At 47.2% G+C, this 25,473-nt stretch overlaps 1 protein-coding gene across 2 annotated transcripts; it reads left to right on the top strand.

Annotated features, from left to right (window-relative positions):
* Positions 1 to 1,704: 1,704 nt before the first annotated feature.
* Positions 1,705 to 25,299, top strand: camsap2b (calmodulin regulated spectrin-associated protein family, member 2b). Of its 2 annotated transcripts, XM_052087176.1 has the most exons (22): positions 1,705 to 2,351; positions 6,040 to 6,299; positions 10,633 to 10,812; positions 11,853 to 11,936; positions 14,500 to 14,641; positions 15,354 to 15,493; positions 16,517 to 16,607; positions 16,706 to 16,801; positions 16,891 to 16,960; positions 17,483 to 17,767; positions 17,938 to 18,595; positions 18,690 to 18,836; positions 18,902 to 19,115; positions 20,130 to 20,301; positions 20,399 to 21,053; positions 21,344 to 21,480; positions 21,736 to 21,950; positions 22,037 to 22,136; positions 22,362 to 22,427; positions 22,664 to 22,779; positions 22,887 to 23,005; positions 23,201 to 25,299. In XM_052087176.1, the coding sequence occupies exons 1-22, from the start codon at positions 2,213 to 2,215 to the stop codon at positions 23,498 to 23,500; spliced, it is 4,386 nt and encodes a 1,461-aa protein (XP_051943136.1). In that variant the 5' UTR covers positions 1,705 to 2,212; the 3' UTR covers positions 23,501 to 25,299. The 2 variants fall into 2 exon arrangements, with proteins under 2 accessions (XP_051943136.1, XP_051943137.1); XM_052087177.1 differs by lacking the exon at positions 22,362 to 22,427 and having other exon boundaries at positions 1,706 to 2,351.
* The last annotated feature ends 174 nt before the right edge of the window (positions 25,300 to 25,473 follow it).

Below are 25,473 nucleotides of genomic sequence, written 5' to 3'. Positions count from 1 at the left end.
GATAATCCCTCATTTTTGGTCAGTAGGGTATAAATGTGTCCCATTGGTCCAACATGAAATGCTAACTTAGGCATTTTCCTGTCTTCTGACAATCACAAATGTTAAACCTGTAATATTTACAATGGCAAATCCTTGCATGTGGTCAACACAGCGTTGGCCTTGGCAATGGACTCGGTGGTTGTGTTTGGGTGTGGGGGGCCTGCATGGGGACCAGGTTGCCTGCGTCAGTACTGTATTGTGAAGTAAGCACACAACACATGCCGATTTTTTTCCAAAGGTGGGGTGCCTCATATTTGCAAAATTAGTTAAGATGTTAACAATTGGTTTGTGTCTACACTCTACGCTGCTTAAATTGCTGCCTGATATGAAATTTGTCTGATCAACACGTGTCAATGGAAAAGACCTCGCCTGTTGCACCCGTTGAAAATGATTGCCATCTGGATTGATCCAGAGTTGGTTATTTCCTTTTTGATCAAGGGGGTCGGCTCAGATCAGGAAACTCTTTTATCAATCAACAATTGCTGAGCGTGTGCAGGAAAGAGGTGACAACAAAATAAACGGTTAGGAAACAATTATAGCATTTTTCACAACTTATAAAATATACGTACGGTGGATCATGGAAACTGAGGGGTTTTATTTATTAAGTAACTTGCAAGGTCTTATTGCACCACATTTACTGCTTTAAATGTTGTCATATATAAAGTTCAATGAATTACCTCTGACCCCTATACACTGGGACTACACGGCGAAGCTAACTTTCGGTTCGCCTTGTCTACCAAGCGAATGTACATGCTTGGAAGCTTACAGAAACCCAGAGGTTATGTTGTACTCTTCGGTTTTATTTCCAAAGTGTTACTTTCGGAATTAAGAGGGAATGAACGCAAAACGATGACTTTTAGAGTCGCTTGCTGATTAGCTTGCTGTTGCTAACTTCCGCCTTTTTCTTATTCGGTGATGTTTTACGGCTCTTTACTGCCACCTTTTGGATTTATCTGGCTCAAGCTTCCAGGTCTATACAGTACGCCAAATTAAGAGGGATTTTATTACCACAGCGTGTCCAATCGATAATTCATCCATCCATCCATCCATTTTCTGAACCGCTTAATCCTCACTAGGGTCGCGGGGGGTGCTGGAGCCTATCCCAGCCGTCTTCGGGCAGTAGGCGGGGGACACCCTGGATCAGTTGCCAGCCAATCGCAGGGCACACAGAGACGAACAACCATCCACGCTCACAATCACACCTTGGGACAATTTTAGAGCGTCCAATCAGCCTGCCATGCATGTTTTTGGAATGTGGGAGGAAACCGGAGCACCCGGAGAAAACCCACGCAGGCCCGGGGAGAACATGCAAACTCCACACAGGGAGGCCGGAGCTGGAATCGAACCCGGTACCTCTGCACTGTGAAGCCGACGTGCTAACCACTGTCCAATCGATAATTCAAGATATTTAAATTACAGAATATATGTTGTTAAAACCACACGCGAACCTTCCAACGGGGGCTACAGGAAGCTTAAAAAATAGACCAAATTAATTATTTCTCTTCTTAATACATTTCTTTAATTTTCTGCAATGACAAGAACGGCATTGTTGGCAGTGCTGCATTCAAATGTCGCACTGGTATTTTAAAATTGAAATTGTATTTTTGGTTTCATTAATATGGAGAGAACAAAATAATTACAGTGTTGATACTGAAAGCAAATATGCTCAAATGTTCCATCAAAGGGTGAACTTGGGAAATGTGGGTATGAATAAACAAACAACAGCAACAAAGTCTTGGACACACGATCGAAATGAAGAATAGTACTGGGTGGGTGGGTCGAGCATGCGCAGTTCACTCACTGCTCGGCTCGGTTCGGTCAAAAAAAAACGCAGAGACGGCTCGGCGAGGAAAGACGGAGCGACGCGGGACAAGAAGGGGGGGAAATGAGCAACATGGATACGAACGTCCGATTACAGTCGTGTGAAAGTTTCTCCTGCGAGCCACGTTATCCCAATGGGTGTCGTGCTTGGGAATGAGGAGAAATCCAGTCAACTGCAGCACGAGGAAGGACGTGACAGCGGTGCGAGTTTGGAATTGCGATCCTTCAAACCATCTGAAAGCCGTATTTCCCCAGTTGAGTTCCAACGGACGCGATGTCACCCGTCGGGAGGAATTCCTGCGCTTGACTCGCTTCGGTTCCTCGTCGATTCTGCCGCAGTGGAGCAGAGACGATGGGAGATGCGGCGCACGACGGCGGCGTTAGGCGGACCTTCATCGTCCCTGCCATAAGGAGCTTTGAGCACTATGACTTCACCAGGGCGAAGATCTCCTCCAGCCTGACGTGGTTGGTAGCTAAGGCCTTTGGCTCGGGTAGGTGGCGCCTCCATCATCTTTTCCCATCCGTTGGAAAACTGAACACTCTTTAACCCTTACATCCTCTCTTGCTCGAAATTGACCCGTTTTGACATTTAACAGCCATACAAAATAACCGAGGTCGTTCTGCCACATCTAGATTTGTATTTTTTTTTGAATGAACACATTTAAAAGGTGTCACAACGTTTGTCATAAGTGCCTTGACATAGGCATGAGATCTGTACCAGGAAAAAAAATGACCTGCCAAAATGCACTTTTCTCTGAAACATTGATTGAAGATTAATCATCCATTTATTAATGTCAAACAAGTTATGAGTACATCCCCCGCTGAATTGTGTGTAACACACAATTGGTCATCATTTTCCACACAGTCACATATCAAACACAGTGTGACTTGTCTATTGCTAAATATTAGTCCCCAATGGACAAAAACTATAACTGTCATTGATACTGCACAATTATTATCGATGAAAAAGATAGACAGGGAAGGCAGCAACATGTGAGAACACCATCCCGTTGCTCTTTGAAACCCTCATTTTCTTGTTTCTCGTATCCATCTGGTGACATACTTTCCGCTCCGAGCATTGCCAAGAACTGTGGCCCAATTCATAGAGTAACCGAGAGCTTGTGGGGGCCTGGATCGGAATAAATGTTGTTTGTGTCGAGAAGACCGTTTTCAAACGTAACGACCACTAATAAGCAATAAAAGCAGCTGGGGACAGGGCCTCGAATAGGTCACAAGTGTGCTTACATGGCAAATAAAAAAACCGACTGTAATTTCAATTTTGTATTTTGGATATTTTTGGATAGTATTTCCCTTCTTCTTTCCCGTCCGAATGTTGCGAATTGTTTCCATGCCACTGCTGTGTTCAGCAGAAAAAAAACTGGAGTTGGGAATTGCTGTAGTGGCAGCGCAGCTCAACGTGCCACCGCTGACATCGAGCTCTTCTTCGTTCAACCGCCCACGTCACGAAAATACAAAGTTCTCGGACCAGTCACGAGTCCCTCACTTTTCCCCGTGATGCACATTGCAAAGTTTTTGGCAATTGTTTCAAACAGAAGGAGCCATATTCAGCAGTTTTTTTGCGGTTTTCTCTGGAAGAAAGGAAAAATCCCAAAAGGATTTTCTACGTTGGATCACGCCACATCCCTCCTTAAAGTTCTGGAGAAATTATTCAGAAGATAAAAAAAAGAATGATATGCTACATTGTTCAATTCAGACCGAACCGTGACAGTCACGTGTCATTTGTGCGCCGCGCAATGATAGCAGACCTCGCAATGACCCGGGCTGCTGGCTGTGATGTAAACGGCACTCACTCGACAGATGCCCTTAGATGGGTGCGATGCTCTTCGCTTTTATCATCAAAGCACAGAAGAGGGACAACGGTACAAGTAAATTAGCATTAGCGTATTCACTTTACAGGGTGTGCAAAACCCGTCCTCCACATCGAGAGGAGCCAGATGAGGTGGCTTGGGCATCTGATTCGGATGCCTCGTGAGTGCCTCCCCGGTGAGGTGTTCCGGTCATGTCCCACCGGGAGGAGACCCCGAGGAAGACCCAGGACACGCTGGAGAGACTATGTCACCCAGCTTGCCTGGGAACGACTCGGGATCCCCCGGGGAGAGCTGGAAGAAGTAGCTAGGGAGAGGGAAGTCTGGGCTTCCCTGCTAAAGCTGTTGCCCCCGCGACCCAGCCCCGGATAAGCGGTAGATGATGGATGGATGGATGGATGGGTGTGCAAAACGATTCATTGCAATGAGGGCTTGAAGCTTAAAAACAAAAATGGCTTCTATCCGCTTCATGGAAATAGTTTACTGCGAGACTGCGCCGGATTTTTTGAAAGGTTCACCGCTTTATTATTATTTTTTTTTCCACCAAGTATAGCTGCAATGTTAGCAGATAAACATTGCTGAGCTGCGTCCCGGGGGGGCATCCCACAGGCAGCAGTCGTCTACGTTCCTGGACACTTCCCGTTGCACTTACTTCCTGTCTTTTTCCTCTTTGATGGCCAACACAAAAGATATTTTTCCCCCTTTAGTGCTGGCAGATTTTCTTTCATATCAACAAAAAAAAACGTTTTCAAATATGTTCTGTTGCACACAAAAGAACATTGTCAACACTTGGTTTGAGCCTTTTGCCTTCACAAAGCTCGACTCTTTCATCGAGAGCTCCATTAGAAACTGCTTGATGAACTCCTTGGATAGCTGTGACTAGCTGCTGCGCTAAAATAAAAAGGGCCTGGGGGGTGGGGGGCGGGGGGCGCGTTAACCACAAGCACTGGAAGACGGCAGCGGTTCAATCACAAGTTGTGTTTCTTTTTTAGAACTCAAAACTTCTTTGCGGCACTTTATTGGTAGGAGCAAAGAAGGGCAAATAGATTCCTTCATTGTTCTTTATTCCTCCGCAAGCGGAGGGAAATTCTCAGGAAGGAATACACACTTAGACAGATTGCGACTGGATCACATACTCTATATGTGCACACGGAGGGTCTTGTGTGAACATAAGCAGAGGTGAGCGCCGGCCAGTGTGCGAGATGCCGACAATCATGTGACTAAACAAAGCGGGTGACAGATATGCTCGCGTGTGTGTGTATTGCACACTTGAGTGTGTGTGTGTTGTGTGTGTAATGTGTGAAGACGACTCTAATCCCATTACCTCATCACGTCAATGGGATTTGAAGAAAGGAGCAGCAACGTCCTATTTCGGAACACTAACAGACATGTCGTTTACAGCCATCGTCAGACATTCCAGTGAAGATTTAATCTGTCGGCTTGTTAAGTGTTGGATGAACCCCGTGGGAGCGTTAATGCGATGCACTGAGATCAAAGAGTTTGGAAGCGGAAAAAAAAACAAACAAATAGATTTTGCATGTATATGATACTCTGCAGGGCGGCTCGGTAGTCCAGTGGTTAGCACGTGGGCTTCACAGTGCAGAGGTACCGGGTTCGATTCCAGCTCCGGCCTCCCTGTGTGGAGTTTGGATGTTCTCCCCGGGCCTGCGTGGGTTTTCTCCGGGTGCTCCGGTTTCCTCCCACATTCCAAAAACATGCATGACTGAACACTCTAAATTGTCCCGAGGTGTGAGTGTGAGTGCGAATGGTTGTTCCGGGTTCGATTCCAGCTCCGGCCTCCCTGTGTGGAGTTTGCATGTTCTCCCCGGGCCTGCGTGGGTTTTCTCCGGGTGCTGCGGTTTCCTCCCACATTCCAAAAACATGCATGGCAGGCTGATTGAACACTCTAAATTGTCCCTAGGTGTGAGTGTGAGAGCGAATGGTTGTTCCGGGTTCGATTCCAGCTCCGGCCTCCCTGTGTGGAGTTTGCATGTTCTCCCCGGGCCTGCGTGGGTTTTGTCCGGGTGCTCCGGTTTCCTCCCACATTCCAAAAACATGCGTGGCAGGCTGATTGAACACTCTAAATTGTCCCTAGGTGTGAGTACGAATGGTTGTTGGTCTCCGTGTGCCCTGCGATTGGCTGGCGACCGATTCAGGGAGTCCCCCGCCTACTGCCCGAAGACAGCTGGGATAGGCTCCAGCACCCCCCGCGACCCTAGTGAGGATCAAGCGGCTTGGAAGATGAATGAATGAATTGATACTCTGCAAAAATCTTATGTTTACTTCTGTCTTTATTTTACTTTTGACACTTTCCCACAGCTGTCTCTCTCTCGCTCTCTCTCTCGCCGTACAGACGAAGTGCCAGATGAGCTGGTGGAGCCTTTCTACAGGGACCAGTACAACCAGGAGCACCTGAAGCCACCGGTGGCCAGCCTACTCCAGTCTGCTGAGCTCTACTGCCGAGCGGGAAGCCTGATTCTTCGAAGCGATGCCGTTAAACCTTTACTGGGTCACAACGCCGTCATCCAGGCTCTGGCCCAGAAAGGTTTATATGTCACTGACCAGGACAGGCTGGTCACAGAGAGAGATCTGACCAGCACGCCTCTACTCATGGTGAGTCATCGTGGCGTGAGACTGTGTATTCAAGGATTATGCGTCTATTTGTGTTCTGTTATTAGACTTCCCTTAAAAAAGAGAGAGGATAATTTACAGGGGAAAAAAAGATGTTTTTCGTCGGAAAGGTCAAAGGTGAAATCTTAAGGAGAAAAAAAAAATTTGTGGTGACGATGTCATGGAATCTTGAATCAGACTGTTCAAGTGCCACCAATGTATACAGTTTGAGGGAAATATTTGCGTAGTATTTGAGGATTCGTAGGGTCCATTTCTTCTTCAAAATTGTAACGATTGTGTTTATTACACGATAATGAGCAGTTCACCCGATGAGGTTCTCAGAAGTGTGGACAGTACTTTGGCATGACCACAAGGGGAAGCACATGTGGCAGAAAAAGTCTCACGGTTGGCCCCCATCATTTCAAAAAAGTGTCTGCATTGCAGTGTGCCCTCCCCTCCCAGACTCCTCCTCCTGCCATCCTCCTATCCCCCGCCTCCCCCCCTCTCTCTTTGACACCTGCCTCCACATGGTCTCTGCCACCAGCCTTTCTTCAAGGACAATTCCCTCTGCAAGTGTAGCTCATCACAAACCTTAAATTACATCTGAGCAGGAATGAGTTTTCCCACTACAACAGGGGGTGTCAAACTCAAGGCCCGGGCGCCAAATCTGGCCCGCCACATCATTCCATGTGGCCCACGAAAGCAAATCAAACATGCCGACTTCCACGATGCTTGCTAAAATCTCTACCAAAATTTTAAATTCTCATATGTCATCAATAAGAGACATCGTGTCAGCATTTTCCTGTTACCAACCCCCCCATTACAGTAACTTAAACGACAATGGAATAAACCGTGATTATTGACTTTTTTTATGTGGTTTCGGTCATCGCGGCCCTCCAAGGGAAGCGTTAACTAAAATGTGGCCCACGACAAAAATGAGTTTGACAACCCTGCACTACAAGATGTAGTTTTTCCAAACAGATGTTTTAAACCAGAGGGGGATCGTTCTAAATCACCGCTCAAGGACGTTTATACGTGTCCAGTGTACTGTAGGAACAATAATGTAAGTGGGGGTTGGGCGGTGGGGGTCTGCTGCAATGCTCGAGACCATTAAATTTCATGACTGAGAAAGTCAGAGACTAGCATTGAGTTGAGGTACCGGGTTCGATTCCAGCTCCGGCCTCCCTGTGTGGAGTTTGCATGTGCTCCCCGGGCCTGCGTGGGTTTTCTCCGGGTGCTCCGGTTTCCTCCCACATTCCAAAAAACATGCGTGGCAGGCTGATTGAACACTCTAAATTGTCCCTAGGTGTGAGTGTGAGTCCGAATGGTTGTTCGTCTCTGTGTGCCCTGCGATTGGCTGGCAACCGATTCAGGGTGTCCCCCGCCTACTGCCCGAAGACAGCTGGGATAGGCTCCAGCACCCCCCGCGACCCTAGTGAGGATCAAGCGGCTCGGAAGATGAATGAATGAAATTCCAACATCACATAGTCAATCAGATGTCGATTTTTTTTTTTCAAAGCTTTGGTCACAAAGCTTCACGAATGTTCAAAATGCTCACCAGTCCCGTTCTGCAATACAACAAACATTTCCCTATTTTTTTTTTTTTTTGCTTTCCTCTTTGTTTGTGTTGTCCACTTAGTCAAGCCAGTGTCTGTTTTCGATTGTGGATAGAGTTATATTACCGGTACGTCACCATAGGGCGACCCGGGCCCCAAAGCATTCTTCTTTACAGTTTCTCCGTGAGTTGTTAAACAAGTATACAGGATCTGCAGCTTTCAAATCCATCAGCTTTTTTTTTTTTTAAATTGAATGCTTTTCATTTTGAGTTATAGGCCAATACAACTGATGACCTCATGCTTTTCCAAAGACTGTTTAAGAATAATAACTCATGTCGAGGAGCAGGAGTGTGGCAGTGAGTCAGTCAGTCGTAGGAACAAATGGATGCAGAAGAAGAGCGATGGGAGGGGTCGGCTTGCCGATGAGTAGAAAGCGTTTCTAAAAGAGCGAGATGAGGAGTAAAGGAAAAGCGTGGCCAGCACGAGGGACGCCGCAAAGGAGGAGAACATGTTGTGCAGTACTACAGCAGAGTGGAGGGTGGAGTCTCGCAGTGAGTCAACGTGTGTCTGCTGCATGTCTGACTGCTGCCACCCCCGCCCCCCCCCCCCCTTTCCATTAAACACGCGCACGGCGCAAAGTCTGTCAGACCTTCACCAATGTGGGCTTGACCTCCTCCGCTTTAATAATCTGCTGAGTGTTACAAGACGGATATGAAAAAGAGTTAAAGATCGGTGGGGGGGGGGGGGGGGTAGGGGGGGGATAAGTCATCGAAATTTGTCTGCATGTACCCTTCACGTCATGAGGCGTTCCAATTGGGTATTTTCTTTTTATGTTGTCGTTTGTAACTGAGGTGCACAATTCTGCCATCATCATTTGCTCCCCTGTTGTGACTACCTGTAAAAGCAGAAGACATTTTGGAGAGGGGGGGGGGGCAAGGGGGGGCTTGGACAAGGAGGCTACTTATGTATTTGCGCAGCTGTTATTGACCTTTAAAAATACCTTGGAGCAGGGTCACGCACAAACTCACACTTCCAGTCTTGCAGAAAAATAGCGAGGATGAATACCGACGGTCTCTTCGAGTTTGACCGCCGTGCCATTTTCACACCCTTATATGGTGTGCGCCTGTCACCAGGAATGGACTTTCCTGCTGGCTTCTTTAGGTTAAACAAAAAAAAAAAAGACATTGTGGAAGGCTTCTTTTTTTCTCTCTCCGTTTTAGGTGCTCAAAGCAAGGAGTACAAAGGCATGTACGGGTTTGATATGGAAGAATTTGACTCACCTTTGACCTAAACCCCATTTAAGCACCTCTCCGACGAACCAGAAGACGAACCAAAATTCTCAATGTTTTTTTTTCTTTCAGAAGAGAGAAAACGTTTCCAATTACTGCTCGCGTAGTGAGCCGTGATGGATCGCAAAACAGTATTTCAGAGTGGCTTTTTTTTTTTCCAATTTGTGTGTCTTGAATTGATTGAAAGATTTGCGTATCGGATTACTTTTTCCAAATGAGAAAAATGAGCCTTGCCATTTTCCTCTCAGATCGAATGTGTTTGATTTTCTTGTTATTATAGACGGTAATAAAAAAGTTTTAAAAAGTGCTGCCGGCATCGGGCCCTTTTTAGTCAGGTTTTGGTGTCACGTATCATATTTATTCTTCTCGAGTAGTATCCTTTGAACGGGCATATTTCTTTCTGAGCACGCTGTCTGCTTTGATTGGCAAGACGAGCATGCGGAGAAGACGTCAAGCGCCACCCCAAGCTCGTTGCCTTTTTGTGTTAAGGGGAAACACACTGCGCTAGCCAACAGAACAGTCGCTGGCGGAATGAGGTCTTATAGGTTACGGGGCAGCTGACTTGAGATGTTTATTCAGCACGAAGTGACCCGCAATGAGACAGGAAAGGGAAGTGGAGGTGAAACGGCCCGGCTGTCCTGGCCCAGAGTTAGATTAGAAAGGCCAGCAGAATGTCAAGCATTGTGTACACTAGGGACCCTATTTTCATGCCCAGTGCAAGCCCAGCACAAAATGCAATCTAACTGCGCGCACGGGTGGCGTTTTCATTCATTTGGTATTTTCGGAAAGGCGCACAGTTTAAAATGGGCGTTTGCAGCGTGGTGGGAGTGAACACGCCTAATATTATTCCCGGCCAATCGTTCCCTTCAGTGCGGCGCAGGGGAGGCACGCATTCTACCTGGTGGTAGTATAATAGATTGGCTGAAATCCGTGCATGACATCAAAGTATGCTAAGTGGGTTTATTTCAGAAAAGAAATTCATTCATTCATTCATCTTCCTAACCGCTTGATCCTCACTAGGGTCGCGCGGGGTGCTGGAGCCTATCCCAGCTGTCTTCGGGCAGCAGGCGGGGGACACCCTGAATCGGTTGCCAGCCAATCGCAGGGCACACAGAGACGAACAACCATCCACGCTCACACTCACACCTAGGGACAATTTAGAGCGTCCAATCAGCCTGCCACGCATGTTTTTGGAATGTGGGAGGAAACCGGAGCACCCGGAGAAAACCCACGCAAGCCCGGGGAGAACATGCAAACTCCACACAGGGAGGCCGGAGCTGGAATCGAACCCGGTACCTCTGCACTGTGAAGCCCACGTGCTAACCACTGGGCTACCGGGCCGCCCCAGAAAAGAAATATGAAATTGAAATGAGTGATGATCGCTATGTACAATTACGCAATATCATGAGACTTTTAGGTCACTTGACACATTTGCGTTGGCTCTCATGAGCAAATTAGCACGAGTAAACTTGATTGGTGTTTTTTTTTCAGACATCCCACCTGGCACTGATAGACACGCTGATGATGGCCTACACGGTGGAGATGATGAGTGTGGAGCGGGTGATGTCCTGCGTCAACAGACATTGTTCGGCGGAGCCCTCGCACGTCGACGAGCAAGTCCTCGAGCAGCCTTACGACACGGAGGATGCCATCACCACGTGGCTCAACAAGGTAAGAGGTTCAGACCCTTATTCCGCCTTTGTCAATTTTAACGTTTGCGCCATGATAATCGAAGAAGCATTTAGGTTCACATTTAATTATGTCCGAGAGCTTATGTAGCACCAAATGACATTAGCCTCTCATTTCTGCCTTCGAGTGCCTCGTTGTCACGTGACGGAAAAGGCTATGTTTTTGCAGCCCGAACCTCTTTAGCGTGTGTCGGCATAAGAAAGATGCCAGATAAATAGTGTCCTTTTTTTTTTTTCCCAGATCAGAGCCAGTGGTATTTGATCGAAATTTGAGCAAAGGGTGGTTTCAGCGCATTCAGCAAACACTGCCATCGCAACTGAGAGCAGAGAGAACGGCTTGATTTCACAAACAAAAAAATCGTCGAACCACATTTTCTATATTTTAAGACGTGTTTTTTTTTATTTAAATTTGGCAGGGTTAATAACACTCTTCCCTGCGATGTATCCAAATCTGAAGTCATTCATTTTCTTGACTTGAAGCTTCAAGAGCATTGTTGTGTCTCCGAGTACAGCCTCACACTAGTGCCCCGCCTCTTTTAGCATGGCATTTTTTTTATTTGAAATACACAAAACACCAGTGGATGTCTGTAAATTGTACAAGAAATGTCACATCAATTCTGCAGTCCTCATGATCGCTCATTACATGTGATTTCACATTGTCTAGCAAAAGGCAAAGGGACTTATTTGTAGATGTTCAAACACATGCTGGATTGTTTTCCTTTTTCAGAAATTGCGCCTCATGCTTTGGTCTGGCTGATTAATTTCTGCATCCCCAGGCCAAGATGTTGCGTCACAGTTTATAGTTGATATGAAACCTTTTGAGAGTAAAGGCAGTAATTAAAGGTGGTGCTGAACGCAAAGTGTCATTTTATGTGTGTGTGTGTGTGTGGGGGGGGGGGGGGGGGGGGGTCCTGTCTTTTAGCTTTTCCCACCCCTCAACACAAACCCAGGAACAAGCACATCAGCGGCAGATGCCTTTTTTTGAAATTTGACCTTTGTTATGCGATCTCTGTTGCTCCACAGGTGAATGAACACCTGAGGGACATTCTTGTTGAAGAGCAGAAGCTGAAAGAAGCCTCCTGTCAAGAATCAAACTCGACGCCCAAGGTAAAAAAAAACAAAAAACAAATCAAGACTAGGAAAGTTTTTTTTTTTATAACTATTTTCCCAGTTTAGATTTTTCATTCATTCATTCATCTTCCGAGCCGCTTGATCCTCACTAGGGTCGCGGGCGTGCTGGAGCCTATCCCAGCTGTCTTCGGGCAGTAGGCGGGGGACACCCTGAACCGGTTGCCAGCCAATCGCAGGGCACACAGAGACGAACAACCATTCACACTCACACCTAGGGACAATTTAGAGCGTTCAATCAGCCTGCCATGCATATTTTTGGAATGTGGGAGGAAACCGGAGCACCCGGAGAAAACCCACGCAGGCCCGGGGAGAACATGCAAATTCCACACAGGGAGGCCGGAGCTGGAATCGAACCCGGTACCTCTGCACTGTGAAGCCGACGTGCTGACCACTGGACTACCGGGCCGCCCAGTTTAGATTTTCAACTACAAAAAATAAGCTTAGCCTTAGCATTATGATCAACAAAACTCAAATGTTCACATTTTCTCCCTTTAATCAAGTCAAAGTTCACATTTGTCTCCAGCCTTTACCGTCAATAGTTACACCTGCACCGCACGATTGCTTTCTTTCACATTTTAATGCACCCGCAGTTTAAGACCTCATTGAATTCTTCAAAAGTGAGTTTTTTTTTTGACTGAAGACAAGAGGCTTTTCTATTATTTTGTCACCTCGCTGAAGACCTGCACTTAAGCAGAACATTTTACAGTCATAGTGTCGTGTTTGCATCGACTCAAGAAACCCAACAGTACTGTACGCGGCTCCCGCAGATCTGTCCGCTAAATAGGCGATGACAGATGAACCGCTCAGTCATGCCCCAGCTGCAGGGGAACGTTGGCACGAGCTGCAGCATTGCTGTCGGAGTGGACAAAGATGGGAGAGGAAGACAGAAGGGGGGTGGGGGGGGGGGGGAGTGAGGACGGGCAGTCAGAGTGAGGGAGACGGGGATGGATGGGCCTGCTCAGTCAGAAGAAGCCTGGATGTTATATAAGGATCGTATGACACAACAAGCACGTGGAGAGCCAGATGCACATTTCCACACTCAAATATGCTGCGACGTAACGGTGCCTAATTAGGTCAAGTAATCCGTGTTTCGACAAAGTCAAACAATTCAGCCGCGCTCACAGGTGACACAGCAGCACAGCGGTGTTGCGACTCGTTTGGTTGATGGGGTCGTCGAGGGCCCGGTTCTCAACTCCTTCCGCATCAAATTTATCCAAGTGTGTCTTTAAAGCCCTTCGATTGGCCACGCGTGCTCATTTGCATATTACAACAATGAGTGAGGGTGACGTCTTTTTTAAAGTGCGCTCACTCGCTCTCTGCTGCGGGAGCTCGAACAGACAACAGACGTCTATTCATTGAGCGGGATACACTCGGAGGAGCCAATTTGACACGCCCGCATACACACACTCACACACACACACACACACACAGGAGCACAAGACACTGTCTATTCTAGGATGCTGTGAACAATCATTAACGGAGTTCTGATGACTAATTGCAAAAGCACGTTTGTGGGCGGAGACTGTGCGAATGCTTCGACCAATTGTGACAACTCGTATTGACATGTAATTCTCGCTCGGATCGAGGTTAAATGTCAATGTTGCTACTGTGATGGCTGGATGAATTTTGACCTATTTGTGAATTCATTTAGGCAGATCGGCCTTGTGTGTTGATCGCAGATTAGCACCAAAAAAATTGATGGATGGATGGTTTTCAAGTTATGGGAGCTTTTTGTCCCTTTAGTGTATACAGCATCAGAATTTGCCCGTTACTCGCTCTAACACCACTGTCTCCTGTTGTTGTCCAATCATCCTTCACCATCAAGTCTTCCAACAAATGGTACTGGAGACTTGTACCTGTAAGTCCATTCAGTCATAAAACACACTTCTCCCCAAACCTTGTATCTAACCAGAACCCTGTCACATTTGCCCTTCTCCATCCGCGGTCCTCACTGCATGCAGCCTCAAACCATATCCCCCCGATTGAAGTATGATCGATCTACATTGTTATTATACTGTTATTATACCTTTGTTGGAAAATCTTGTGGCGCACAACTCCCCAGCCACAAAAAAAGTCACAAAAAGTACTCTGCATACGTACTGAACTGATGATCCTCTCTCCTATGTACCTACTAATTTATTAATGCAGTGTGAAATTATGGCCAGTTTAGTTCAACGCCAAGCTCCTATTGTGTTGCTTGAGTGGCAACAGGTGGCTAGCAGGTGAATTGGACCTTTTGCCATCCAGTGGCAGAGTATTTTTAATCGTTCCGCCTGTCACGATACGTCGCTGGCATAGACAGATGAACAATATAGGTTTGCAGTAAATGCAATCATGTTTTTGACGAAGGAAGTGACATTGTGAAAGACAGATTTGTTGGGATTAATGCTGCCACTCGCATCTGATTATTTGCATGTTTAATTGATTGGGCTTGCCACCCTATGTGTCCCTCCCCAGTTTGTGTGCATGGAAAAAAGAAAGCCCGACGAGACATTAGCATATTTATGACATTGCCTTTGTGTCAATGACATGGTTTCAGGCTCGCTACAGGAGGGCGCATGTCCAGCAGAACAGTGCACCCTTGCTCCCCCTGGTGGACAATCTCCTGAAGGACAACACAGACGGCTGCGCCCTGGCGGCTCTGCTGCATTTTTACTGCCCACGGGCTGTTCGATTAGAAGGTGGGGATCCGCGTGTTCTCCGCGTAGGGTTTCGTTGTTGTTTTATTGCACTAGAAAGCGATGAGCAAATCCACTAGATTGACACACAAAGCGATCAAGCCGAAAGCGGCCCGTTGGAAGTTGCGCGTGCGTTGACCGAAAGCAGCGACAAAGACGATGATGACCTTAAAAAGACTGCAAGGCAGGAAGGAAGGAGGAAAAAACAAAGGCCGTTTTTTTTTCTCTGCGCTCGCTTTAGGCTACCCATTTGTAGAAATGCTCCGGGTTGGGCTGTGATTGGTCACAAGGGCAGCGTGACGTAGGAGGACTCGCCGGTTGCTATTTCAAAGATAAACAGCTCAAGCGTCTGCGCTCTGAGCGCTCTCGCACATGAGTGCAGCAGATGTGAAAAGTTGGCTAAATTTCTCATCTCAATTTAAAAATGTCTTACATGTGTTTGTTGACTGTTTGATCCAGTAAAAGATCAACTGAAATAAGTTTCCTGTAGGCGTCCTATAACAAAGTCTTGATGAGTCATCTCGTTTCAAATTTGTCATAAATTGTTTTCAGAAAACAGGGGGCGGTTAAGTTAAGTAATATTGATCATCCGTTCCATTTTTCTTGTTCTTGTTCTAAACCCACTTTTGGCACTACAGGAAATATATTTTCTGCAAACATAGCCTTATCTTTCCCTTCGTCTTCCTGTCGCCCTTCCCCGCCCCCGGCCGAGCAGATATCTGCCTGAAGGAGATCATGTCGCTGGCTGACAGTTTGTACAACCTCCAGCTGGTGCAGGATTTCTGCAGGACTAACCTGAACCGCTGCTGCCACTTCAGCCTGGAGGACATGCTCTACGCGCATGCATCCATTAAGGTAGGCATCCAGATGAAAGTGCTCTGGATAGATTCCTTGTCTTTGTGTGTTTCGCCAGATGTGATTTTTTTTTTTTTTTGCCTTGAATTATGAGCAAAAATCCACGAGCAACGTATGGTGGCAGTGAACGCAACTCTCGTCACTTAACAACAAGCAGCCGTTTGGCAGCTAGCGAACCGTTCTTCGAAAAGGGGCTTTGAGCTGTTTCTTGCCAGTGGCTAAATGAATTTACCTGGCATGCGCTGTTAAATATGCCGAAAGCACAATACCCCGACGCTGCAGGCAACTGCCGCCACCCTTGTGAGACAGCCACCAAAAAAAAAAAAAAAAAAACTATAGGACGGACACATTCACTCCCAAAGACGTTTTTAAACGTCTTTTCAGACTCGGTCTAGAATCGGCTGGTACTGAATGAGTTAAAACATGCATACGGGAAGATAAGAGTTGTCAATGTGTAAAAACAGCAGAAATGGATGCTTTTTGAATGCGGATTCAGCTGAAAGGCATGAAAGAAAAGTTGTTTTGGAGAAAGAAGAGAAAGAGAGAGAGAGACACACACAGCGGGATATTACCAATAGGGGAGAATGAGTCATGCAAGGAAAAACGCACTCGTATGTGTCGCAGGGCTAACTCTTCGCGGAGTTGTTATTATGTGGCGGTTCATGCGCATTGAAGGACGGTAGAGACATTTTTGTCACCGGAGCGAGTTTTGTCCCGCCGGCAGCAGACGTAATGAATGTGACAAGTCTGTGTGTGACCGGGAGCATCAGTAGAACAGAGGGCAGACCGGTCCTGGCCTGTCTCTGCCTGCCTCTCTTGTTTGCCCCCCCGCCCCCCTCGTCACCCCTGCTGCTTTTGTATCGCAACAACATCACGGGGACTTAACGCATCAATTGCGGCTATTGCGAATCAACGGCAACTTGCATAGAAATCAGAAATGGCGCAAAAAATATATAACATGCGTATTCCATCCCATCATGTATGCTGACATACAATAACAATGTGCCCCGTGTGTTCTTGCAGAGTAACTACCTGGTGTTTCTGGCTGAGCTCTTCTGGTGGTTCGAAGTGGTCAAACCCTCGTTCGTACGTCCCAGAGTCTTTGACCCCAACGGTATTGTCCGCACTTTGGGCCGATTTGACGACGATAGCGACAAGTTACAAGGTCAAGGGAAATCGTGTCAGCTAATTGTAAGCTCTCTAACTCCACAGTCATCGACCCTGTAAAATCCCGTCGAAATATGGCTCCGGTGTCTAAGCAGAACAATGTCGACACGCCTGATAGCCCGGAGGATGTCTCTGAGGAAGGTATAAACGGCATCATGTATATAGAATAGGGTAGAACATATATATAGAATATAAACTGGCTGAAATATTTGTCTTTCTTTCTGAATTAGGTGTAATGAAGAGATCTACCTCTATGTCCTTTGTGGACGGTTGTGTTGGGACTTGGCCACAGGAGAGACGGTTTGTAGCTCGATTCCGCACCTTCTGTACTAAAAACACCGATTTGAATCAAGGACTCCATCCATCCATCCATCCATCATCTACCGCTTATCCGGGGCCGGGTCGCGGGGGCAACAGCTTTAGCAGGGAAGCCCAGACTTCCCTCTCCCTAGCCACTTCTTCCAGCTCTCCCCGGGGGATCCCGAGACGTTCCCAGGCCAGCTGGGTGACATAGTCTCTCCAGCGTGTCCTGGGTCTTCCTCGGGGTCTCCTCCCGGTGGGGCATGACCGGAACACCTCACGGGGAGGCGCTCAGGAGGCATCCGAATCAGATGCCCAAGCCACCTCATCTGGCTCCTCTCGATGTGGAGGAGAAGCGGCTCGACTCTGAGCCCCTCCCGGATGACTGAGCTTCTTACCTTATCTCTAAGGGAGAGCCCGGACACCCTGCGGAGAAAACTAATTTCAGCCGCTTGTATCCGGGACTAATTTAAAAAAATGACTAATTAAAAAAAAAAAAATTTTTAAATGTTCTTCCCTCAGCTCTTCCACACGCGGAATCTCCTTTGAGATTCCCCTGGATGGAGACGCCACGGCGCCGTCCGGTGAAGCGCCCTCCCTCCCCGGGATGACCCGCTCCGCCAGCAGCGATGGTCTCGGGTTCAGACTTCACTTTGCACCTCGAGGCGGCATGAAGCGCCACGTGTCCCTCATGCCGGTCAACGCCAACGGACAAAGTAGAGAAAACATCGCGGAAGATGAGGAAGACTTCACTCCCCGCAAACCACTGGGCAGGAACAACACATTCTCCATTAAGAATCAAAGCAGGTGCTTAAAAATGTGAACCCAGACGTTAGTGACCCCCCCCCCCCACCCCCCGATTTAGACTCATCAACATGCATGTTTTTCCAATACCTGAAGTTGTGCTGCCTGATACAAAAATATGTTGAAATCCTCATGAATAACCCGGCGTTAAAAGTCATCTGCCCTGACCCTAGGCACCCCAACGGAGTCCTCCCCGACACCAATCACCACGGTAACCACGGCGGCCACATCAGTCCCTCGACCCCCCCGAGCATCGAGGAAGCGCTCAAAATTATCCACGACACAGAAAGGCCCCACGCCAGCCTGGGCGTGGGAGACCGAGACAACGGCTTCTTTCTCCACGACGCTCGACCTTCAGGATCTTCGGGGGCGCTGCTTCGAGGAGACCACCCGGGTGCAGCCAAGGCCCGGTTCAACGACCGCGACTCCGATTCGCTCTCAACCGACGACACCGGGATCCACGTGAAGACGGAGGAAATCCATAGCTTGGATGAGGACTCCTCTCTGAGAGACTATTCCGATATGGACCCGGACTGTGAGCCCATCACGCGCTCTCGCCCCCTTCAGGAGAGGAACCGGGAAGACCGGCGTAAAGGGGTCGGTGAGTCAAACCCCGGCAGAGGGGATGGAGAAGACGGGAGTTCGGCTCCCACGCTGGCCAGATCTCACACCGTCAGCCCCGCCTCATCCTGCTCCGGCGGCGGCGGCGGCGTGGCGCGCATGACCAGCTTCGCCGAGCAGAAGTTCAGGAAGTTGGAGGGAAGGAGCAGTGGAGGAACCACCCCGGAGAGTTCCGACGTCAACACGCCATATGGGAACAGTTACTCACAGGTTTGCCATGATCTCATCTCAAATGACTTCCAAAAAGTCGATTGGTCAGTGTCACCTTGGGAATCACCGGCTTGCATTGGTGTCATTTCTTTAGATGGGAACAGCCCCTCTGCCAATCACATCGCCGTCTCCGGTCACGCCTTCTCCCAAAGATCCCTCCCACCTGATCGCCTCCGAGATGATCCAGCTGAGGATGAAGCTGGAGGAGAAGCGCCGAGCCATCGAAGCTCAGAAGAAGAAAGTAAGAAAAAAAAATTCTAATTGGCGCCGTCCTCGCCGACAGGAGTCATACGATCCTGTGCGCAGGTGGAGGAAGCCTTCACGCGGCACCGTCAGAAGATGGGCAGAACGGCCTTCCTGAACGTAGTGCGAAGAAAAGGACTCACCAGTCCGCTCGGTCCCCATTCCGGCCAAGCGCAAACGCCTTCGACAAAGACGCTGAGCAGCCACGGCGGCATGGAGAGGGCGGAGAGATGCAAGCCCGACGGCGCGGCTCCCAAATCGCCCTGTGAAGACGCAGGTGGGAGGCCACCGAGCATTATCGCCGGCTAGCTTTTCAATACAGTGAGCCGAAAATCCGGGAGCAGTCCATTATCACACCCGGTGTATCCGCTCGTTTAGTATAAGTGACTGTTATTGATCCTCTTTCATGAAAATATCGATCGATTTGACAGATGTTTCGACACGCTGGCAATAAACTCTTAGCGGCAACCATTAAACTTGAAATAACCGTCCGGCAAAATGAGAGCGTTTGAATGAGCTCACTCGGGCCCTCCGGGACTCGTTTGTCTTCAATTGATGCTGAGGTATTGCGAGCAAAAAGCACTTTTTTTTTAAAGTAATTGAACAGAAGTCTAACAAATTGTTTTCCTGACTTGTCATTTCAAGTATAGAAGTAGTTATCATCTTCCGACATCATCTTCCGAGCCGCTTGATCCTCACTAGGGTCGCGGGGGTGCTGGAGCCTATCCCAGCTAACTTCGGGCAGTAGGCGGGGGACACCCTGAATCGGTTGCCAGCCAATCGCAGGGCACACAGAAACGAACAACCATTCGCACTCACACTCACACCTAGGGACAATTTAGAGTGTTCAATCAGCCTGCCATGCATGTTTTTGGAATGTGGGAGGAAACCGGAGCAGCCGGAGAAAACCCACGCAGGCCCGGGGAGAACATGCAAACTCCACACAGGGAGCTGGAATCGAACCCGGTACCTCTGCACTGTGAAGCCCACGTGCTAACCACTGGGCTACCGGGCCGCCCAAGTAGTTATCAATTTTTATTTAATATTTTGTTTTTTTTTGCTAACCACAACCCCCAACTCTAACCCTTACAGGGGCTACACTGTAATATGTAAACGCGATGATACAAAATGATCATATTAAAACATTATTTTTTTTTCAATGGAGAAAAAAAAAATCACTGCAGATCACATTGACCTCTGCTGCAGTATTTTCGCTCCGAATCTCAACAATGAATCGCAACGATGCAACCGACGACGCCTAATTCTGTATGTGATGCCGGTTCAACCCCAGGGGAGTCGGACCTTGCGGAGTACACGCGATCGATTGAGAGGCTGAACACGTCACTGGGCTTCCTGCAGACGGAGATGCAACGACTGGCTCAGCAGCAGGAGAGGATCATGTCCATGAAAGAACAAGAGCAAAAATCTTGGGTCATTCCTCCCCCTGCGCCATCACCGCACAGGTAGCCTCAAACGTGCTTGCTATTTAGATGCAATTCATTGACAATGGAAAGCAAACTGTTGATGAAATGGTCGTTTTTGTTTTTTTATCCTCCCCAGGCAGCTCCGCGAGTTGCGCAGCAGCAGTGTCACGGGCCGAGCGTCGGCCAGAGGATCGGTGGGTTCCTTGTCCCCCGTTTTGTCCTCGTCGGGTTCCGCCAATCCCGTCAGTCGTCCCTCCGCCGGCCTCAAGCGACGGCCCGCCTCGTTCCACGCCAGGACACCTCGGACGCCGCGGCCGAACGAGCTGAAGATCACACCCATCAACCGAATGCTCAACACCCCCACGTCGGTGGACAGCTTACCGAGACTGCGGCGGTTCACGTCGAGCCAGACGCACACCAGCTCATTTGCGTACCTGGGCTCCGACGAGGGGTGCGGGAATAGCAAGAGCTTGGAGAGCAAGGAGAGCAAAGAAGACGCTCAGGGCAAAGAAGAGGTGGTGGAGAAAAATTGCGCTGGCACTTCTCAACCTCCTGCAGCCAGAGAGAAAGAAGAAGGATCGCGAGAGCCAGAAGACGGTCGGCGGAGAAATGAAAAGTCGAGTACTCCAGAGGTCTTGTGTCAACCCACGTCTGAGATCCAAGGCAACAAACACCCTCAGGAAAAGAAAGAACTGGTGAAGGTGACGCTGTCTGGACTCTGGACTCCAGAGAGCCAAGCTCAGGAGACAGCTGGAGAGGACCAGAAGGTGTGCTGTGGGTTCTTTTTTAAGGTCAGTTGTGACTACAATCCAACTCATTTATAGATTTTAATTGAGTGCAATACAAGGCTTCAACCAGCAGGGGCGCTGTTGACACGGTCTCTACTTGTTTTCTATCTGAAGCTACGTATGCTGAACCCAGGTGATACCATTTCTCTGGGTAACGTTATGCTCAAAGCAACACCGGTACTGAAATAGGAGTACTGTTCTCTGCATCGCAGATTTTTTTTTTTTTTTTGTACATCTACTATTATTATTCTTATTATGCTGATAATGTTTTTTCCCCATTCGTCTAACAACAGGATGATGCAAAAGATGAAGAGGACATGGCGGCAAAGAAAGCGGCTCTCCTGGAGAAGAGGCTGAGGAGGGAAAAGGAGACGCAGGAGAAGAAGCAACAGCAGGAGCTGGACCAGGAGCAGAAGAAGGAAGCCGCTCGGTCCGTCGCTTTCGCTATATGTCTTTGTTTTGAAACCATTTTTATGTACATCTTTTACATGAGGAAAAACCGTTGTGGAAAAGCATTTAATTGTTCTGCCGCTTACTATATGTAGACGGGTGAACGATCATAAACAAAATATTCTGACCAGTTGAGTCATATTTTGCTCATTTCTGGCACCACGCAGTGTTTGTAATTACTGCGTTCCAGTATCTGTTATTGTGTTCAACTTTGAGGAACGCTCCCGTCCATTAGGTTGAAAGCAGAGGAAGAGCAACAGAAGAGGGACGATGAAAAGGAGAGGAGAGATTACATCAAGAATGAGTATCTTCGGAGAAAACAGCTCAAGCTGATGGAGGACATGGATCACGTGGTCAAGCCCCGATGTGGAAGTCTAAAGAAGAAGCCTCGCCCAAAGTCCATCCACAGGGATGTTATGGAGTCCTCCACTCCCGCTGTGAGAGGAACAGGTGGGTGATGTGCAAATCCCATGCAAAAAAAAAAAAAAAACCTCCAAAAACAAATCATTCATAACACGTGTAATGTTTTGGTGAAGGGGTACGTCCTCGAGGCTACTCGGTGTCGAGCGTTTCTTTGGCCTCCTTGAATCTGACCGACAACGAGAGCAACCATCCAGATAACAAGAAGTACTACAGGTAAAGCCCTTTCTTCGTCATTTGTGAATATTGTTGTTGAGGAACTCATCCTGGTTTCAGGGGAGGCGAAAAGTTTTCTTTTTCCTAATATCAGGCTTTTTTATAAGATAAAATAGGCCCGTGTTCTCAATGATGTACTGTGACTTGAGGGATTGTCTGTTATATGTTTGACACGTTTTTGTTGTGTCCTTGTCTCCTTTCCCCTCTATTGCATGCTTCCCTCAGAGGCAATAAAGTAGCACCTTCTCACGTTCCGTTCTTTCTAAACTCTCCTAAAGAACGAAAAGGAAGGTCAGTAGTCATACGAATTTGTCAACAATATTTTTCTTTCCTCGTTTTTTATACCGGCTGCATTTCCAACAGACCGCCTAGCTCGACTGAAATTTCCTTCCGCTCCAGAACTGCGCAGCTTTGTAGAACTCGCGCGCGGGCCGATCGCCATGGCATCATCCTCATCCGTGCAATGTGTCTGGACGTACCTTGTGTACCGCATACCCCAATCACTGTCCGTCCGTTGTCATCTACAGGCCCGAGTCTTCCGAGGGCTTCTCCTCGTGCCCCTCTGCCGGTAGTCGTAACGGAGAGAAGGATTGGGAAAATGATTCGACCACTTCCTCAACTCCGTCCAACACTGAGTACACAGGTATTGGACATTGTGTCTGTTCGCTTTAAGGGATGCTGACTCAGCTTTTACTTATTTTTATTTTTATTTTTTTTAAATCAACTTGACACTCTGTTGTTGCACTCCAGGACCCAAACTATATAAGGAGCCCAGTGCTAAGTCCAACAAGCACATCATCCAGAATGCTCTGGCCCACTGCTGCCTGGCTGGAAAGGTCAACGAAGGGCAGAAAAACAAGATCATTGATGTATGTTTTATGACCTTTTCTTGTTCTACTTTCCCATTTCTCAAACAATTCAAACGTCAAAAAACACATTTCAGGACATGTAGGGAAATTGCTTTACACATTCCAAAAACTACAAGTGTCAGCTCTTCAGCATTCATGTGCCATTTCGACACAATCTCATCTCACTGTGACGTTTTTGCTGTGCCACCTTTGCAGGAAATTGAGAAATCCGAAGCCAATAACTTTCTGGTGTTGTTCCGTGACACTGGCTGCCAATTCCGATCGGTGTACGCCTACTGTCCCGAAACGGAGGAAATCACGCGGCTGACCGGGATCGGGCCGAAGACCATCACCGCCAAGATGATCGAGCGGCTTTATAAGTACAACTCGGACAGGAAGCAGTTCAGCCAGATCCCAGCCAAAACCATGTCGGCCAGCGTGGATGCCATCACCATTGCCAGTCATCTGTGGCATAACAAGAAGCAGGGCACGCCCAAAAAGATGCACTTAAAGTAGCACCAGAGAACCACAGTCTCTGGAATACGGAGAGCCGTTTGAGCATTTGTTCGATATCCTTAGTATGCAGGTTGAAGTTCACCTACTAGTAGTACGACGATCTTTGTCCTCATTAGTAAGATAATTCAGTGCACTAGCAGAGAAACCTTCTTCAGAGGGTAATTTTTTTTTTCCACTGCAGTGAATTTGTCTACTTGCAGGTTTTTGGGGGAGACTCATTCACTGTCTTTGTGCTCAGACCAAAGCCATGTCGTGTGTGCCATGTTGGGCCCAAGGAATTATATAGGCGAGGCGAGGAGCTTCGTTTTGTCAGGCCATAGCCTTGTCTAGTTGTTAAAAGTGCTTTGTTGCCATCTTGTGGCCTCTATATGCAATTGCAAACCTTTTTGGGTGGGTGTCTACTCGTCGATGCTGCCTTTCAAAACCGTTTATCATCTTTGCACACCAGTAGGACAACTTTGGCATGCCACTCGTTCAACTGCATGTTACGAGTGAGGCAAAATAGTGCACAAGTTGACACCTGCCTTCTACTGGTACTGATAGTGACGCACTAGATATTAACCATAAGCATTTTATAATGTCACTAGTTTTGCCTCACTACTAGCGTACTTTTTCTACTAGTTTACCAAAGTTATATATGAATGAAATGCTCAAACCGCTTTCCACACTGGAAACACTTTGAATTCTGAGATTTCAACTGGAATGTGGGCGACAAATGAATACAGGACTTCAACGGCCGCCATGTTTTCCTCATGTGCCAAAACGAGTCGAAAAAAAGGCAACTGACGGCCTCGATGAAACTCCGAAGTGAATGTCCCGCCTCCCAAAGAGGCAGCGTGGATTCTATGAGCTGATCATGTGCGGCCTTATGCTTGTTTTGTGTCTCTGGGATGTGTTGTCAGTGATCATGTCGTTTTTGTCAGCGCCTGTTTGAGTTCACATTGGAAGCGGGCCGTGCAAAGGCCCCGCCTGTCTGATCGGGATCAGATAGAGTCAGCCTGTACAACTATTGCTATACAGGCATGTTTTTATTTCATTTTTTTATTTTTTGTATGTGTTTCAGGTGCCAAGAAGAGTATTTGCCATTTCCAGTAATTAACAACCCATTTTGGAATGCACCAGTAAAAAACTCTTTATTTATTTCACTTGTTATTATGTGTCCAACATAATATAGTTAATGTCTTAAATTTATTTGTATATCATTGCAAGTGTTATTTCTAGCAGCCTTTGTGTAGCTTTTCTAATTTAACATCCGTATGCATTGTTCCTATGTGTTCAATCGTGGCCTTTTATTAAGTCCCAACTTTTTCCCCATTACTATTATTATTTTCTTTTATTTTAAAATTCAAAAAAGCGTGCTCCATCATCAGTTTCACTGCCTGACAAAAATCCCTTCTTGTCCAATGGAAACATATGATCAGTGTTCTCTTAGATCCCTACTGTCCATTGTAAATATTTGTTTATTGACTTCTTTATCCTCAAGTATGCATTAGCACTGTACAGATGTATTTTGGCATACAGTAAACTATTTTTTGAAACAAAATGTAACATTTGAAGCTGTATACGGATGAAACGGTGCGTTGAAGGAAGGTGTAGCAGATGTGTTGTAAAATGAAACACAGGAAGGGACTGTATGAAATATTTTACAGAGACTCAAATAATGATGACACATCATCAATCCTATTTTTTCCAACTTGTAATTTCCATTTTACTTAATATGCTGAACAAACCTTGTACATTTGGTGTGTTTTTCCCCTAGTCTTTGAGCTTTATTAAAATGCAGCAACTTTCAATATGAATGGTACGTCATTTGCTCATTTAATTTCCTATTTTAATGATGTTATGAATGAGTTTTTCTACATAAGCCGCCTATGATCTTTGGACAGTTCAGTTGTTTTTAAATTTTAAACTCAATATATTTACATTTGGTTGTTAAAGAAAAACGTCTATTTTGGCATAATTTTAATATGACA

Source organism: Hippocampus zosterae, chromosome 15 (assembly GCF_025434085.1).
Source record: "Hippocampus zosterae strain Florida chromosome 15, ASM2543408v3, whole genome shotgun sequence".
NCBI lineage: Eukaryota > Metazoa > Chordata > Actinopteri > Syngnathiformes > Syngnathidae > Hippocampus > Hippocampus zosterae.
The sequence above is the reverse complement of the archived record's forward strand: the minus strand, read 5'-3'. Positions and strand labels throughout refer to the sequence as shown.

Bases quoted from the DNA above. Each gene is read 5' to 3' on its own strand.
- camsap2b (XM_052087176.1), top strand. From the start codon at position 2,213: ATGGGAGATGCGGCGCACGACGGCGGCGTTAGGCGGACCTTCATCGTC. The intron at 17,768-17,937 runs GTGCTTAAAAAT...CCCTGACCCTAG, and splicing joins TCCATTAAGAATCAAAGCAG to GCACCCCAACGGAGTCCTCC. The intron at 21,951-22,036 runs GTGGGTGATGTG...GTTTTGGTGAAG, and splicing joins TCCCGCTGTGAGAGGAACAG to GGGTACGTCCTCGAGGCTAC.